Raw genomic sequence first — 17,989 nt, forward strand, 5'->3', positions numbered from 1 at the left:
TGCATATCCTCAGGGAAAGAACCAATCTTGATTTAACCCTGAGAATCTGGGAATTAATTACATTTCTTTTTTTTTTTTTTTGGTAACATATCAGTAGGTAATAATAATAATAATAATAATAATAATAATAATAATTATTATTATAATAATTTCCCTCACTTCAATCAGACGATCAACAAAGACAACCAGTGAGTGTGTGACACGCAGTTAATCTAAATATTCTGGACTGGGTAAAAAAAAAAAAAAAGTGCTACAAAAGTATCTACACTGCTGTCTAACTTTAGTAAATCTGAATCAACCTGTAAAATGACCAGTTACCTCTTGTATGTACTGTGCTTGTGCTTTAATATATTTGTATTCAAGTTCTTGTCTCTTTTACCAAAGTGTACTTACAGTACTCCAATTTAAAATGTTGTAAATTTAACACATATACTGTATATATACCATAAAATACTAATATTAATCACAATGTCAATTTAACCCTCTCGGGAACTGTATGTTTTCAAAAAGTTTCAGGGACATGAACAGAGAGGATAACCCACCTATAGGTGCCTCTGGGTGCACACAAAGAAAAATATTTCCATGGCCAAATTTGCCTGCGGGAAATTGGTATTATTGGTATAAATTATATACCATCATCTTCGCTGCTGTATATACTATAAGCTAATGAAAGTACACAAACTGATGAGTAAAAATACAGAAACGCTGTGAGAATAAACTTGTTCACGAGTAAAAATAGCTTCAAAAAACTTCCCAACATCCCAAAATTCTGCCCATGCCATGCAAGAGCAAAACATATGTCTAGATAAAGAAGTTCATGAGCTTTCTCATGGCGTTTTCAGAATTTTGATACGACCAATAGTTTTTTAGTAAATCGTCAAAACTTTACAAAAGCTAAACTGTATGATTAATTCACCTTTAATTATAACTGAACTTGTAACTAACATATTTGTAAATTATGTACACCCTTCCCTGTAACCCATCCAAGTTTGATGCACTTACTGCTAAAACTTAATTTCTGGTGAAAAATTTTGTCAAAAATGGCGCAAATTGTGTCATCAGTTACTATTCAGCCCAACACTGATTTGATACAATTTGCATCATTATTCCTGAGAAGGTTAAAAAAATCAGCTTAATACAAATGACTTTATGATAAAACTTTAAATACTTTAAAATAGCAGTAAACTGATTTTTAACAACTCAATGCTTTTCCAGTACCTGTACACCTGATTACCCCCAGGAAATTGGTAATATTGGTATAAATTATATACCATCACCTTCGCTGCTGTTTATACTGTAAGCTAATAAAAGTCCACAAAAATGACAAGTAAAAGAAAAGAAATGCAGTGAGAATAAACTTTTGCAAGAGTAAAAATAGCTTCAAATAACTTCCCAACATCCTGGCTTAAAATTCTGCCCATGCCATGCAAGAGCAAAACATATGTCTACTGTAGATAAAGAATTTCATGAGCTTTCTCTTGGTGTTTTCGGAATTTTGATACAACCAATAGTTTTTCAGTATATCGTCAAAAACTTTAAAGTTGCCTAAACCGGATGAATTGTTCACCTTTTCTTATAACTGAACTTGTATCTATATATGTAAATTATGCACATGTATGCAAACTATGTACACCCTTCCCTGTAACCCATCCAAGTTTGATGCACTTACTGCTAAAACTTAATTTCTGGTGAAAAATTTTGTCGAAAATGGCGCAAATTGTGTCATCAGTTACTATTCAGCCCAACACTGATTTGATACAATTTGCATCATTATTCCTGAGAAGGTTAAAAAAATCAGCCTAACACAAATGACCTTATGATAAAACTTTAAATACTTTAAAATAGCAGTAAACTGATTTTTAACAACTTAACGCATTTCCAGTACCTGTACACCTGACTGTTACGATATAAATACTGTAATGTATTCTAATCACAAGCCTCAGACTATTACTGTACTGCACTGTATCTTTATGTAAAATAATTTTCATCGTTATTCATGTTATACAGAACTACATGAGCAAGCACATACTAATTTCAAATACAGTCAACTCTCAACTACTTAACTGTCATAAATTTTCAAGTAAGTTTTGTCAATGCAGCATGTCTTAACCTTCTCCCTCCTCTTCGCCATTGATGATGTGCTTGAAAGTGAGTGGGACGAAGGCATATCCCTCACCCTTGTAGAACTTCGACTGGAACTCCACCCTACAAAAGTCCAAGAATTGTTAATTCAAACAGAATTTAAAAAAGGATATTATCTGAATGACTGGGTAATCAAACACTCACAAGAGTACCTGTTAGCAGTCATGATGAATTACATACTGTACAATAAATAATCAGTACAGTGAAAGATTAAAAGGAAATATTATCTGAATGACTGGGTTATCAAAGACTCATATGTGTACCTGAGAGCAGCCACGAGGAAATCATATATCACAGAGTAAAAAATTGGCACAGTAAAATTTACGTGCTGTACCTGTAGTGACTTCATGCTTCATCATGAAAAAAATCACTCAGAACCAATACAGCCATCTGATAACACCACTCTTAAAATCACATCTCCTAAGCTATGTCAGTGAGATGATTACACTCCTCACCTGCTAGAATGACAAGTAAACAGATGAAGAAAAGTTAGAAGCGGAGGAGTCAAAGACTTAAAAGATGGTGGGTTTACCACCCTGACTGTTGTTCTCCTTTCAAACATATTTCCTTATTCCTCACTTCCCTTTTAATTGTATTTCTGACGTCATGCTGCTATGGTTGGGCTCAGGCACTCTTAACAATGGTTATATCCACAGGAGACTCGCCATCTCTGCTGGCATAGCACATGTTAACATCAGGTCTGCTTGTTACAGTTTAGTTATGTACATTATGTATATACTGTAGATTTTTTTTTTTTAGCTTTTTATTTTATTTTGTGTTTTCATTTATATTATTTTTAAAAATAAAATCTCCTCAGTCATTCCTCATACATTCTTATTTACATTCCTATTACCGTACCAATTCACATTCATTCCCCCATTTACACCTCACCATTCATTCTACAGTAAAAACTCCATATAACAGACTTCAATAGACCGGAATTCGCTTTTATCAGAATCGAGGAGCTACCAGACTAAATTCTTATACAGTACATCAGAAAATGTTCAATAAAGCCAGAAGCAGTCCAGACCGCCTGACCACTTCAGCTATGTTCACCACAAGAAAGTAAATAAAAGACATGTTTATCAGTGTATAGTACAGTATTATTATATACAGTACCCTTGTGTCCAGCACGGTAATATTGTCATGCATGGGTCACGTGTTGGACCAAAAACGTGTTGGACTAACAATAGAGCTTATGGGGAAAAATGAATTATGCCAGCAACCCTCGGAAAAGTCACCCTACATACCTACCATATACCTATACATATATTGGTACTATTGTAATTATAATAAATGGTACTGTGCTATGAATGATAACTAACCTTTTAGGATAGTGTTGGTGGGCTTGCTGGGAATGGAAGGTGGTATCCAAGGCTGTAGGTAGTCCTACTGGGTCCCCGGAGGATGGCTGCTGGCGTCACTAGCTGGTTATGGCTGTTGCTCCTCCTCAACCTCCCTCATAAATCCTTCGAAATCACACTCAGAATCACTATCTTCGTCCACAGCCATGGAAGGTCCTGCTTCTGCCTGTCCTAGCACTGTAATCCTTGGCAAAGTGCATGTTTCTCACACTGTTGCCAGAGCCCCATCTCGTGACTGTGGAAAGTGATCGCTGTCGCTGACTCGGTAGAGAATAAGGAGAAGCAACTTTGTTTATAAACTGGTACGCACGCCGATGAGAAGGGTTTCAACACGATTGATATTTATTCTAAAATATTAATATGTATTCAGTGTCAGGCTAAATGTTCAATGCTGTGGTACGATACATTCTCTATCGAGTCGCCTGGGTTTTGGTCACACTGTTTTGACCGTCGTATCCTCGGCAGGAATCCATCCAGATGAATTCCAAATGCCCGTGGTATCGTCGGCAATTTTACCACGTTACCATTCCGATTTACCATCGTATCCTCGGCAAGCCTGGTATGAAGTGCCATGTGATAGCCTTCGGCTGCCAGGATCTTGTCTTAGTTTTTTATTATGATCACGTTGGCTTCATTCATGTCGTAGGCCTTGGCAATGTCAACTTTCCTCTCCCCTTTCTTCTTCCTCTCGATGCTTTCTAGCTTGGTGGCCTGAGGGAGGTGCCGATGCTTCTTGGGGTTCTCAGAAGGCTTCCTAGGCATTGTGAGCAGGGTAAAATGCAGTAACAAGGGCAGAAAATGCAGCAAGAAAAAAACACCTTCCAATGCAATTATGCGACTGAGTGGTGCTGTGGCGGGAGAAATTTAAACAAAACATCACGTGACACCAGAAGCGTTTTTAATTGGGCGGCATCACGATCACGTCACGATAGCGGGCGGGGAAGGCTACTTGATCAGAAGTTTTCATTGGTTATCATCATCATGGGACTGTCCAGTATGACCGTGTTGGACCGGGGGTGATCGTGCTAGAGTGAACTCTGCGGATTTCGCCCACTTCTCGGAGCTCTGTGCGTGTTAAGCTAACACACTCGTGTTGCAGTAATTAAATCGTATTAAATAATACTAATTAATTGCTCTCCGTGCTGGACCCGAATCGTGCTGGACTAATGCGTGTTGGACGCGAGGGTACTGTACTGTACTGTATATTATACAATTTTATTAATATAGTGAATGTATACTACAGTACAGTACTGCAATGGTAGTGAAAACAGTTTAAAAACCGTTGCTGTGACACGGACTAATGTCCAATATATCCGAAAAAGTCTGGGTTAGCAGGGGGAAGTCTGGATGTCATTTCTATTGGAATTTTGCTTTTTTCGGAATGGCATGGGTCCCAATTTGTCCATTATAGTGAAGTTTTACTGTACTGCTTAAACATCCACTCACACTCATTTCAGTTATCCTCTTAGTATTTTACACCTAACCTCACACACACGCTCACAGAATCTCATTTGTACTCTCAACGTAATTTATGTTCTTTATGTATTCTCATCTTCCACACTTGTTTACAATCACTTAACCTTACCTCACTCTCCATAATCTGATTCACATCCACACGTTCAGTTATTCCTCAAACTCCATCTCGCAACATGTTATCCTTCGCCATGAAAATCATCTATCCATCTATCTATCTATAGCCCGACGCCCTAATCCCACAATGGGTGGCCACAGACAAAACGCCTCCAAGTTGCTCTGTCACCCACCATTTGACTGCCCTCCCCCCAACTCATTCCCCCCTCCCTCCACCTCATCATCAGTCTTCCCCTCCCTCTCCCTCCCTCCACTTCACCCACATACACCCTCTTAGTCAGTCTTTCATTCTCCATTCTCTCCACATGTCCAAATCATCATGCAGATATTTTGGTTCTTCCTCTTTGATTTGGGAAACCAACTATTGTACCAGATCAATTACATGACGTAATTCAGCCAACCCCCAAGCCAGATATTGCAGAACACCAGATACTGTGTAGGTACCCCCAGTCAGCTATCCATTTGGCATTGAGCCGGATAATGTGTAACTACCCTAAGGTATCCATCTCAACCCTCCATCTTAAAAACTTTCCTATAATATTATCCATGAGTAAAAGATTAAAATTAATGCATAAAATAAAATGCAGTATTGATACAGTACATTTTGTACACTTACACAGTACAGTACAGTACATAATTATACAATGCTGTACTCACATAGTGTTGGCATCAATGGAGGGTAAAGCAGTATGGTGCACTTAATCCCATGTGGTCTAGTAGTGAATGGCTTCCACAAAGATTACTCCAGCACAGGAGGGCCACATGCTCAGTTGTGGCACTAAGGGGTAGCCACCATGTGGGTCACAAATACACAACATACAGATACGTCCTCACTATACAGCATCCACAGGAGCGACTGAGAGAGTGACGGTAGGCTTGGCATGTCAGGTGGACCATTCCCACAACACACTGTGATTGTCTGGCATGTTGCTGGGTCTGCCCACATGCCAATTGGGATCTCATGTCTGAGCCAGATGATAAACATCATCGCTGGAAAATGCAAAGTACTGCCGAATGCTTTCCGTCTCTGAGCCGGATATTGCCTAATTTCGCTGGATATTGTTTTAATGGAGCGGAGCAAAAAGCGTTGCATATTGCATTGGGCCGGATATTGCAAAGATGTATAATTGAGAGATTACTGTATGCTTAATGGATCTTCAAACTGAGCCACTTCTTTGCAAAAGTTCAGGGTCAATTATTTGTAGTCTCATCCATATTTTAACTGCCCTCTCATGTAGCAAAATATTAACATTAATGGTAAAGTTGGGAATGTACGAGTGGATGGAGTGGTTGGTTAGTGGGGTGTGCCAGCTGAAGTACATAGGAATGGTAGTGTTTTGGTGGACATCTGCGCTAGTAAGGGGTTGGCAATAGCCAACACTTTCTTCCGGCATAAGATGATCCATAGGTATAATTGGAGAGTCATGAGGAGGATGGATGGTGAACTTGTTGAACAAGAGGCAATGATAGACTACATGTGTGTGGATGAGCATATGAGAAGACAAGTGCTGGATGCAAGAGTGTGGAGAGGGTGGGGAAACTGAATCTCAGACCATCATTTACTGATGGCCAAGGTAAGGCTGCAAAGAAAATGGGTGAAAAGACAAAGGGGAAGAAAGGAGGAAACAGCTCCTGTGAAAAGAGTGGAGAAGTTGCAAGAGAGTGAGAAAATGAGAGAGTATAAGAGCATAGCGGAAGATGGATTGGGAAGGTACGAGTTAAAGCAGATGGAAGTGGTGGACAGAGTATGCAAGATATTCATGGAAGAGATAGGTGCAGCGTGCAAGGTGGTTTGTGGAATGAGGAGGAGATGCAGGGGTGTGCAAGGGACAGGTGGAATGATGAGGTGAAATGAGCTGTGGAACAAAAGAAGAAGACATATAGTGACTGGTTAGCGAGTAGAGGTAGGGGACAAGATGAGAGAGAGAAAAGAGAGGTATATGTGAGCAGGAGAGGGGAGGTGAAGAGATTGGTGAAGGAGAGTAAGAAGAGACTGGATGAAGAGTTTGGGAGAAATCTGTGTGTGAAAAGGAGCGAGAGTAAAAAATTGTTTTGGAAGGAGGTAAAGAAAGTAAGACAGTGTGAAAGGGGAAATAGTAGGGGAGTGAAAGATGGAAATAATAGATTGTTGGTGGAGAAGAGAGAGAAAATGAGGAGATGGAATGGAGCACTTTGAGGATTTGTTGAATGTAGGGGATGATAATTGGGTGAGGAAGGTGAGAAGTGTTAATATTGAGGGTGGGGTTATGAGGGGTAGACCGAGAAAGACATGGGACGAGGTCATTAAGTGTGACCTTCAACCTCTGTCTCTTCGCCGCACTGTTGTATCTTTATCTCTTTTCTATCACTGCTTCAATGGTTGCTGCTCCTCTGAACTGTCTGCATGCATTCATCCACCTCTACGACGGGCATGTAGCACCCGTCAAGCAGCAAACTCTCATCCCTTTTCTGTCCAACTCTCTAATGCAAGAGTTAACCGTTACTCCCAGTCCTTCATTTATGCAACAGGTCAACTCTGGAACTGTCTCCCTCTGTCTGTATTTCCTGCTTCCTATGATCTCCAGTCTTTCAAACACAGTGTGTCCAGGCATCTCGTAATGATCGGATCTTGAATTTGGCTCTCTCTTGTATTTTGTTCTTCTCTTGGATGGAACAGTTTTTGCGGGCTCATGGCCTTTGGTTCCTTCTTCCTAGCATAAAAAAAAAAAAAAAAGTCACTATAACCTCCTGTGTATGCCAGCCAATTATGAATTCCCCCGACTAATGGAGATCGAAGGAGTAGTCGTGCTGGAACCGGATGGTTGTCCCTTTCGGGAGCCTGTTCTTATCCAGAGCGCTGTGCCAGCCCATCTGCCTCATTACACCATCCTTGTAAGGAACCCCCATGTGGCACTGCCTGCACAGTTCGGCTTTGTACTATGGTTGGGCTATGAATGCCCTGTGACTGGTGAGGTTCCCCTGGTAGCATAAGTGTTCAAAAACAGACTCCAAAACGAGATCAAAATTTAGTAAAATATCATTAAATGATCTTTTGTATTTCAGTCTAAGTCAAGAGTATGATCACAATCCGAAAAATTTTAAAGAAATTTTTCTTCTATTCCAGAGAATACTGTATTAGCAACTGTTTATATAAAGCTTAAACCTCCAGTATCACTTCCATGTGAAGATGTTTCCACAACCAAACCACTATAACCTTATCTACTACAGTACAATTACAGCAGCAAAAACTACCACAACCACCAAACTCCAGCAACAGCTATTAAACCACAGGGAAGTGACGGCTTTAACTACTACATTCCATCACACAGTATGTTAACTTACCAGTGGAGACGCAGAGTGTGGAGGAAAGCAGAGAGTCCCTCCATAATCACCAAGATGCTAATGGTGAGCACAGCCCAGAAGGCAAAGATTGCATACAGCACTATACACCCCACAATTGATGACTGGAAGGAAAAAAGATGCAGAAGAATTAGTTGAACTATTTACGTGGTTTTCAGGAGAAAATGAAACAGCGCTAAGTAAACTCTCTAACAACTGTTCCTTTAGCAAATTTCAGATGTACCGGTAACCTGTAAATTGTAGCTTAAGAAAAATCTACCAAGCCATTGGTGTGGGGGGGAGGAGGTCTGAGATTCTCCCATTAATTTTTTTTTCTTTTTAACATATTGTTTTTGGGGCCATATGTGCTCTCTGTGAGCAAATGTACAGCACGCATAACAATTTTTAGGTCAATTTGTAACACATTAGCTGCAACAGTGTCCCAGTGGTACCAGCTTTTTCAAGGGCAAAAAAAATAAGCAATGACCAGTTTTATGAATATGGGATGAAAGATGGTATGCTAAAATACTGCTAATTTCTGTCAGTATCTACTCTAGTTTAGTCATAACGCACAAAAAAACAATTTTAGATTCAATTTTTCAGCCAAACACCCAAGAATTAAGTTGCAGCCCTCCTAGGAAAAGCAGATGTAGATCAGAGCTTCTTGGTTAATGAACTCTGAGATGAATGACACTTATAATACATTATATACAATCAAGAGGATCCCATACTGTAATTCCTTTGTGGCATATCATGCCATCTCAGTAATTTGATAAGTAAAATATGTTTTGGGGTGTTTTACTTTGTGCCAAAATTTAAAAGAAATTAAGCACTGGCTACTTTTTCAATGTCTACCTCGCATCAGACCTGGGCGACGGAAGCAAACCTAGTGGCAGATTTCTGAAACAGGATCTGATGAAGTGTCTAATTATCCGATAATTTTTGCCTTCTGATACCAATTCCAATATTAATCAGCTTTAGCTTGCTGGTTTACAGCACTACTGGAAGAACACCACATTTGCATCTCTCCACTCAGTTTACAGGGGCACCCTAGCAGGCTCCATATCACCCCATATCTGAATATCTGGTTACCACCCAGCATTGTAAATGGTTTCCTGGATTACAGGAAACTATTAGGCTTGTCATTCAGTGTACAGCCACCTGAGGTGGAAAGATGAGTAGTAAAATGTGAGAGGAAGGATAGGAAAGATAGGAAGAAAAGTAAGAGAGAAGGGCAGACACAGAAAAGGAATGAGAAAGATAGGGGATTAAGCAGATGGCACTACCTCAAATGAGTGGATGATGGTTGCCACCATCTACCACCAAGTGCTCTGAGTGAACCAATATATGCTAATTGGTGCAGTTACAAGGTTAACAAACAGTACTGTAGAAATATGAGAGAGCTAGTTTAATAGAACAAGAAGAAAATGAAAGTTACCTATTATTCACCCACAAGCAATGAGGGAAACCTGCACAAATGACAAAAAAAAAACTCACAACTCTTTTCTTCTACATAATTATGATGTATGAAGTAGTTCATGAGAGCAAGCTTAGAATGAAAAGTTAAACTGAAAGAATTGCAACAGTAAGAATACATACTTGTGCTAATCCAATGTGCATGACCATGTTCCACAAAACCTCTGAGAGCTGAGCATGGGCCAGGGAGAGAGCCCAGAGTCGTAAGTAGGAGGCAGTGTGGGAGACTGAGCCCAGGACAAACTCTATAGTATGGATGGTTTGCTCTATGAAGACCTCACTGAACTCAAATTCTTCCTCCTCGCCTCCATGGTTTGTGGCTGAGCTTCCCTGGAAGGTTTGGTGGATGAACAAGGTGGATTAGTGATCATACTAAACTGGACATTAGCATACTGCAAACTACCAGAAAATATACTATAGTAAGTATTGCACTATACTTAGGATGATACACATGAATAAAGATGGATAGGTGGTAACTGCAGGGAAGATACACAAGTGACCAGAGTGAAGAGCAGGTATATCAACAGTTTCCCAAACAGCTGGATACAATGAGGTTGCCATTCTGGCTACTGACAGACAATTATATTAAGCAGAGGGAAACTGCAAGCAGGCAAAATAGTTACAGTAATGAATATTTTAGTCATAATCACATACATGACACATGGTAAAAAAAATGGGGTTAGGTGAAGTATAGAATACTGGCACAGTATTTTGAAGGGATCATGAAATGTAGTGTTAGATATGTGATAAATATTGTGCCAATGTGTAAACATGAGACAACAAATCATAATACAGTTAACTCTCAATTATCTGTTGTAGTTCAGCCAAGCCCTACGAAGTGTTGGTATCAATGGAGGGTAGAGTTGTACACTGTGCAGTACAGCACTGTAATGCACCAAATGCAGTCATAATTTCAGAATCACAATACAGCACTAGGATACGAGCACTGACAAGCCATAAGCTTTGCAACAACAATTAGAATTAGATTTCACTGAGTTAGTCACAGCACTAGGGTCTTGCAACCATGTGCTCAGAAGAGTGGAGTGCACAGACATGTCTTTACTACTGTATACGAGATCCATAGGCATGAATGAGAAAGCAGAGGTAAGCTCAGTGCACCAGGTGAGCTGCTCCCAAAACAGATTCTGATTGGCGGGTGCATTTTGGGGGTTTCCAGGGTGCCGGTTTGCTACTGCTTATGAGCCAGCTGATACACCTCGATGCCGGAAATTGCACAGAACTGACGGTTACATCCTGTTTTGGCACCAGATGTTGTATAATTTTGTCAGATTTTGCTTTAACAGAGCCAAGTCAACAGCCTCAGATACTGCGATGGGCCAAATATTGTGATGACAGATACTTTTGAGTTTACTGTATTGTGCTCTCATGCAACTCACACATTTTAGCTTCATGAATTCAGTCTTGTGGTAAGGCATCATTCTCACATCTGTTATCTGTAGTCTCTATAAACTAGTCCATGCAACCACAACAAATGCTGACATATTATGACTTTGACCTCTGGTTGACTGTTCTCAAAACTGATTCCTTGCACCCTTGCCTCACCTTGAATCTTTTCGCACAGTTTGGTCATAATTAGATCAAAGCTGTTTAAGTTGACCATGTTCTGTGACAGTGACCTTTAACCTGTTGTTCTAACGGGTCAACTTCTTGGCCATAACATCTTCAATGTCTTATACAGTAAGGTCCCGGGTTATGTCAGTATCGACTTACGTCAATTCAAGGTTACGACAGTCGGTCCGTGAGAGGAAATATAAGAAAATAAAGAAAAAATACGTAAAGCGCGGGTTTTAAAGTGTTGCTGTGTACCGCGAGATGTCTCTGGAGTTTTCCCGCCTCACGCTTGACTACCAACAATCGCTCTCAGTCTCATTGCTACCACCGCCTGATACAGTGATACCGTCATTTTCTTGTGTTTTTCGCCATCCTGATTTCAAGATGCCTAAGAGACAGCTTCCTAGTGACCATAACGACTCCGAGAAACGCAAGACCATCACATTACGTGAATAAGTTGATATTATTAACCCTTTAACCGCGGGTGTCATCCCAGAATGACATTGCAAAAACCGGACCAAACCGCGGGTGTCATTCTCGAATGTTTGTGAATGTTTTGAATACCGCGCGTTTTTTCCGTGCACCAACTGTTTCAAGGGAGAGTAGCCATTAAGTTCTTTCACTCCAGCCAACTCCCACCTCCCTCCTCCCACCCCCCGGGCCCCCACCTCCCACCCCCCGGGCTCCCCACCCCATCCCTGACCAAACACGCATCAGTATCTGTCCAGCTGTGTGTGACAACACCGCTGATGTGGCAGTGAAGTGCGGGCAATTACAGTGGCTTTTACCTGCCTCAGTGAACACAGAGAGGGTGTTTATCGTATGTGCAGTGTTCATATATGTTTATAGTATTATTATCAGAATGAGGTTGGCATTTGGTAATGGTGTGTGAGCGAAAAATAGTGATTACAACACCGCTGATGTGGCAGTGAAGTGCGGGCAATTACAGTGCCTTTTACCTGCCTCAGTGAACACAGAGTGGGTGTTTATTGTATGTGCAGTGTTCATATATGTTTATAGTATTATTATCAGAATGAGGTTGGCATTTGGTAATGGTGTGTGAGCGAAAAATAGTGATTTTAGATCGCTCACTTCTAATGGCACTGCCCATCCAGTGATAGTCAACGAAATCATGAAACCTACATCAATGCAAAGCCGAAGGTTAGTACTTTCTAATGGTACCTTATTTTTCGCTCTAGATTTATTCTGTGCAGAGTTATAAAGGTTTAAAGTTTGTTTACATTTTGGCTGGAACCCCCGCGGGAGAGGCCAGTCGGGGCAAAACAATGCCCGCGGTTAAAGGGTTAAGCATAATGAGAAAGGAGAAAAGGCATCAGCAATTGGGCGTGCGCTAGGGATGAGCCGTACTACCGTAGCTACCATCCTCAAAGACAAGGAACGTATCTTGACTCACGTTAAAGGTGTAACTCCCATGCAATCAACTGTGATTACCAAGCAAAGATCAGGACTGTTGATTGAGATGGAACGGATGCCAATGCTGTGGACTGAGGACAATAATCAATGGTGCATGCCTCTGAGTGAACAGTTAATCTGTGAAAAAGCACACACACTCTACCAAGACCTTAAGAACGAAAAAAGTGAGGAAAGTGAGACCAACGAGACATTTGTGGCATCAAAAGGTTGGTTTACTTGTTTCAGGGCTCGAGCAAACCTAACCAGCAGAAGAATTTTCGGAGAAGCAGCTAGTGCAGATGACGAGACAGCAAAAACATTCGTTAAAGAGTTGGAGGACTTGATTGAGAAGGAAGGCTACATTCCAGAACTTATTTTTAATGTTGATGAAACGGGACTAAACTGGACACGAATGCCTAACAGAACCTATATTGCTAAAGAAGAAAAAACCATGCCAGGTCACACAGCATCCAAAGAGCGCCTAACGCTACTTTTGGGGGGAAACTGTGCAGGCGATTTCAAGCTTAAACCGCTACTCGTGTACCACTCAGAAAATCCAAGAGCTCTTAAGGGGATCCTTAAAGCTAGCCTACCAGTTTATTAGAAAAGTAATTTAAAGGCTTGGGTGATGAGTGCAATTTTCACTGACTGGTTTTCAAAGTGTTTCGTGCCGGAGGTTGAACGGTATTGTGCTATGAAGAATCTGCCATTCAAAGCTCTTCTCATTATTGATAATTCTCCTGGTCATCCTTCGAGCCTGACAGAGTTGCACCCTAATGTAAAAGTTGTATTTATGCCACCAAACACAACATCAATCCTACAACCCATGGACCAAGGTGTAGTAAGAGCATTCAAGGCTTACTACCTGAGAAAAACATTCAGACAGGCAATACGAGCTACAGAAAATGGTAAAATAACACTCAAAGAAATCTGGAAAGATTTCAACATCTATAAGGCAGTTAAAAATATTGGAGAATGTTGGGCTGAAGTGACTGAGACAAATATGCACGGAGTGTGGAAAAAAGTGTGTCCTAACCTCGTAAATGACTTTAAAGGATTTGATGAAGACAGTATAAATGAAGTCAAGCGCAACTGTGTGAAAACTGGAAACGATCTAAATCTGGACATAGACGAGAGTGATGTACATGAACTTGTTGATTCACATGATCAAGAGCTGAGTAATGAAGACTTGCTATACCTAGGAAAACAAATGGAAAATGATGAAAAAAGTGATGAGGCAGAACCCGCTAAGACAATTTAAGATTAAGGAAATGGCAAATGCTTTCGACTTCCTAGAAAAAGCAATGGCTGCATTTGAAGATCAGGACCCAAATGCAGAGAGGTCTGCCAAAGTGTACAGGGGAATTGAGGATGCAGTGTCCTGTTATTGTCAAATCTATGACGAAAAGAAATATGCCCCAAGCAGTATTCAATTCTCCAGTTTTTCAAGAGAACTGAACACCAAGCCACAACCTCACCACCAGTTGCTACCTCATCCTCATCGTCAACCCCTGACTCCCTATCTTCAGCCCCTGACTCCCCTGCTTCAGCCCTGGACTCCCCTACTCCGGCCCGATTCCCCTGATGCAGTGCCTTCCACATCGCAACCCCAGTAACAAGTCAAGTTGATGTTGTCAGAAGGTATGTAGTGACATACAGTATGCATATTTATTACAGTACCATACAGTAATCGGTCATTTTATCACTGAAATAATTTTGCTGTCCAAGTGAGAAAAAAAAAAAGCCGTCAAACTTGATGTCAGAAATGCTTACATTATAGTGCTGGTAATGATGTTGGTATTTCATATTTTACGGCAGTAATTTACAGTAAACTTCATTGTATGATGAAGTATGAAAAGTGCTTGAATTTAGGAATAAAATGTGTGTTGGCAGTGTGCACGTGTGTAAGGACGGGAGAGTGAGGGAGCGGCAGCCAGACTCAGTTGTGGGTGAGGCAGTGGTGGCGTAACTCTGTTGTATTCCCTTAAACTGTGTAAATATCTTAATTCCACATCTGCTTAACACAAGAATCTTTCCCTACTCGCCACGTCATCTAACGCGCAGACGCAGTTTAGGTCAGTGGAAAATTCCATATAATTACATGTATTTACAATGTATAGTTGTCCACGAGGGTTAAACGCAGTAGCATTTAATTTATCAATAACAAGAATTATTAAAGAGAACGTAATTTCTAGGTTATAAAAACCGCTTGAACAATTAACAATGGTCTCAAGTTTTCCTCTGCCTTTAACCAGGGATAACTATGATAAAAGTAGAGAGCACAACTGCTCTGGGGGAAGATATTTCCCACATGGTGCTTAGCCCCTTACCCGCTGGCCGTCACTACCGTGACGCTCGTTACATAAGCACCATACCGCGAGGCAATCACTTCTGTGATCCAGGGATTTCTTAAATCGCCCAGGCTTTCAAGTGTGGTCTTGTGTCATCTATCAGTACCGCCAGTGTGCAGCTATTGGCAGCGCTGCTAATAACACTAATACTCGCATCCAGTGTTACCAATTTAGCCTCTTTTCTGAGTTTGCCTTGCCTCCCCACCTCCCCTCCCTTAATCCCTTTCCCGCCTAGCTACAGCCTGGCCGTGCAACACTACTTCTAGCCGGTTTTTTTCCATTCACTTTTTCCACTGAAATGTGCCCTATGCCCTATTCTCATACTAAAAAAATATATAAAAAAAAGAGAAAAGGCTAATTGATACTGCCATTGGCCATGGAGTTGCTAATTTATCACCTGGCAACAACCCACGTGCACTTGGTCGCTAATATTCCCTGTTCATTATTCACTGAAATGTCCCTTATGACCTATTCTCATATTAAAAAATATATTAAAAAAAAAAAAGGAAAAAGGCTAAGTGATACTTCCATTGACCTGGATGTACCTAATTTTTTTAGTATTGTCTAGATTTCCTGCTATCCCCACAGGAGGGGCACAGTGTAGTCCAGCCATCCCCACAGGTAAGGGGTTAAGGAGTGGGTAATGAAAAAGTGGACCTATGCACCGAAGAGGAAAATATGGAAGCTGAAAAACCAAGCAGTAAGGAATGCCCTCTATAGCGAGATCAGGAGTGTGGCGGCTAAACCGGGAGACATTGACAGAAATGCTAATGAACAGTACAGAGCCCTCAAGAGCAACCTCTTGTGAGTTGCTGATTCAGTATGTGGATGGACAAGAAGCCCACTGAGACATAAAGTAACTTGGTGGTGGGATGAGGGTGTAGAAGCTGCAATTAAGGAGAATAGAAAGCTTTTCTGGGAATGGAAGAAGGGTGGTAATAAAGATAAATACTTGGCTGCCAAGCATAGGGCTAGAAAAGAGGTTTACAGGATGAACTCTGAATCACAGAGACTTTTACTTGATAACCTAAATCACGTGGAAAGGAAGAATATGATATTTAAGGTGGCAAATCAGATGAAGAGGGAGACTAGGGATATCATGGGTGAACAGTGTGTGAAGAATGATGAAGGAAGGGTGATAGTGTGGGGATATATAAGATGCATGGAGAGAGCATTACAGCAGTTGAATGAGGAGTCTGACTGGGACAGGGAAGGTTTGGAACCAGCAGATCCAGTGTTTGGCCCTTGGCCTTTGATTGATGCTGCTACTGTGAGCAAGGCAATAGGCAGGATGCAGGTGGAGAAGGCAGCAGGTGTGTCTGGGTTGACTGCTGAAATGTTGAAAGCCTCAGGAGATATATGAGTGTGGTTAGTCACTCGTTTTCGTTTCGTTTTTAAAGGCTCCAACATGCTTGCATGTGTCGGCCTTGGTCACCTAATGGCAGCTCTCCACGCTGCACGATCCATTGCAGCCTCCCTGTTCAGTCCCTTAACCCTAAGGTCACACTTAATGACCTCGTCCCATGTCTTTCTCAGTCTACCCCTCATAACCCCACCCCCAATATTAACACTTCTCACCTTCCTCACCCAATTATCATCCCCCATCCTCTCCACATGTCCAAACCACCTCAATCTACCTCTCCTCATCACAACACCAATACACTCCAGTCCCATCACTGACCTGATAAATACGATTACATATGAGTGTGTTGTCCCAGATGACTGGCTGAAGAGTATAACTGTAAATGTGTACAAGGGGAAGGGTGATGCTCTGAGAAATTGTAGAGACATAAAGCTTTTAGACCAGATAATGAAGGTAATGGAGAGAGTTCTAGAAGGTATGATTAGAGAAAGATTGATTATTGATGAGATACAGCTTGGGTTTATGCAAGGCAATGGAACCACTGATGCCACATTCATTGTTCGACAGCTTCAGGAAATATATATGGGAAAGAAGAGGGAACTATATTTTGTTTTTGTTGATACGGAGAAGGCATTTGACAAAGTCCCTAGAGAGGTGGGGAGGTGGGCAATGAGAAAGCTTGGGATCAAGGAGTGGCTGGTTAGGGTGGTTATCGCCATGCATGTGGTTGTTTACACCCAGGTAATGGTGAATGGAGATTTGAGTGATGAGTTTTCCGTGAATGTTGGAGAGCACTAGGAGTCAGTTTTGTGCCCTTTGTTGTTTATCATGGTACTTGAAGACCTTTCACATGACTTCAGAAATGGACTCTCGTGGAAGATACTGTATGTTGATGATCTGGCGTTGACTGCAGAGCATGAAAGGGAGGCGGAGGAAAGATTTAGGAAGTGGAGAGATGGCATGGGGCACAAGCACTTAGAATAAATGCAGATAAAACAAAAGTGATGACATCTAGGGCTGATGGCGGTACTGACAAAGAGGGAGAGTGGCCATGTGCGATTTGCCACAAGGGCATGGGAAGTAATTCCATCTTGTAAAGTGTTTGTGATAAATGGGTGCACAAGAGATGTTGTGGTATTAGAGGTAGACTGAGAGACAATGCTGATTTCATGTGTGCAGTGTGTTGAGGAAAGCAGGTGGAGATTGTCAGGCATGAAAGGATTGATCTTGCTGGTGAACCTCTTGAATATGTGGAAGAGTTTTGTTAATTGGGAAACATGTGAGGCTGGAGCTAGATCTGTGGCTAGAGGGTTGGAAGACATTCAGGGAGCTGTTGCCTCTCCTGACACTAAGAGGGCCCTCCCTGTTGCATGTGTTAGGAATGTACGCTGTATGGTAGT

General features: G+C 41.3%; 1 protein-coding gene across 1 annotated transcript in view; it reads right to left on the minus strand.

Annotated features, from left to right (window-relative positions):
* Positions 1 to 2,014: 2,014 nt before the first annotated feature.
* The window catches only part of LOC145409643 (V-type proton ATPase 116 kDa subunit a 1-like), a 103,707-nt gene continuing 87,732 nt past the window's right edge, over positions 2,015 to 17,989 (minus strand). The window contains exons 15-17 of the mRNA XM_080279994.1: positions 10,014 to 10,220; positions 8,418 to 8,539; positions 2,015 to 2,205 (exon numbers count right to left, since the gene is read on the minus strand). Of these exons, the coding sequence (XP_080136120.1) occupies positions 2,106 to 2,205; positions 8,418 to 8,539; positions 10,014 to 10,220 (429 nt within the window). The 3' untranslated portion in view covers positions 2,015 to 2,105. The remainder of the gene's footprint in view (positions 2,206 to 8,417; positions 8,540 to 10,013; positions 10,221 to 17,989) is intronic.

The sequence above is a fragment of the Coenobita brevimanus genome, chromosome 82 (assembly GCF_032717465.1).
Source record: "Coenobita brevimanus isolate Jiangsu-jjx chromosome 82, ASM3271746v2, whole genome shotgun sequence".
Classification (NCBI taxonomy): domain Eukaryota; kingdom Metazoa; phylum Arthropoda; class Malacostraca; order Decapoda; family Coenobitidae; genus Coenobita; species Coenobita brevimanus.